The sequence below is a fragment of the Herpailurus yagouaroundi genome, unplaced genomic scaffold (genome assembly GCF_014898765.1).
Source record: "Herpailurus yagouaroundi ecotype Mexico unplaced genomic scaffold, PumYag 150952, whole genome shotgun sequence".
Taxonomy (NCBI): domain Eukaryota; kingdom Metazoa; phylum Chordata; class Mammalia; order Carnivora; family Felidae; genus Herpailurus; species Herpailurus yagouaroundi.
The window spans coordinates 1-932 of NW_024422729.1; the positions used below are offsets into that span (position 1 = coordinate 1).

Here is a 932-nt window from a genome sequence, read left to right on the forward strand (position 1 = left end):
GGCAAGTTTGAGCAAAGGGTTCAGATCACACATAAAGTGGTCTATGACGTTAGGGCCACAGAAGGGTAATGGGATGATAAAGAGGATCTGTATGGTTGCATGAAGAAAGCCTCCCACCCACACCACTGCCATTAACTGGCCACATACCCGCCGATTCATGATGGTCGTGTAGTGCAATGGCTTGCAGATGGCCACATAGCGGTCATAGGCCATCACCGTAAGCAGGATGACATCAGCACCTCCAAAGAAGTGTTCCCCAAAGATTTGGGTCATACATGCATTGAATAGGGTGGTCTTCTTTTCACGGAGTGAATCTACGATCAACTTGGGGTTATTGACCGAGGAATAGCAGGCATCAATGAAGGAGAGATAGGCCAAGAAAAAGTACATGGGGGACCCCAATAATGGGCTGGCAGTGATAGTGACCAGAGTGAGCACGTTTCCTACCATAGAGACGATGTAGATGGCCAAAAACACAACAAATATGACTTTCTGCATCTTTGGATTCTCTGTGAGCCCCAGTAGAACAAACTCTGTCACGTTGTTCCTATTCTCCATTATTTCATATTATGGTTAATTATATTACCTGAAAAGAAAAAGCCTTTGTGATTAATGCAGCCTTGAATTTATTAAGCTTCTTCCTCTAGTAAATAATAAATTCCTAGATTCTACCAAGTCATGAATTCTTATGGGGTTGTTGAGATAAGTTCTGAGTTCTTGAATACTACTTACATTATCTCCTGGGTGAAGATTCTGTTGCATGTAGACATGAGAAACTTTTGTAAACAAATAGGTAGAAGACCATATTTGTGCACATAATCACCCGAGATGACAAAGCCTAACAGAAAGTAGTGCATCATACACAGAGTGGCAGCTAAGTAAGAAAAGGGAGATGGAACATGATGTAAAGTCTATGAATGCAAAGTTAAGGA

The 932-nt window shown here is 41.8% G+C and overlaps 1 protein-coding gene across 1 annotated transcript; it reads right to left on the reverse strand.

Moving 5' to 3' along the window:
* Positions 1-3: 3 nt before the first annotated feature.
* Positions 4-558, reverse strand: LOC121026655 (olfactory receptor 4C46-like; the record flags this gene model as incomplete). The annotated part of the gene is made up of 1 exon (XM_040469451.1): positions 4-558. A coding segment is annotated over exon 1 (555 nt), but the record flags the coding sequence as incomplete, so codon positions are not given.
* Between the last annotated feature and the right edge of the window lie 374 nt (positions 559-932).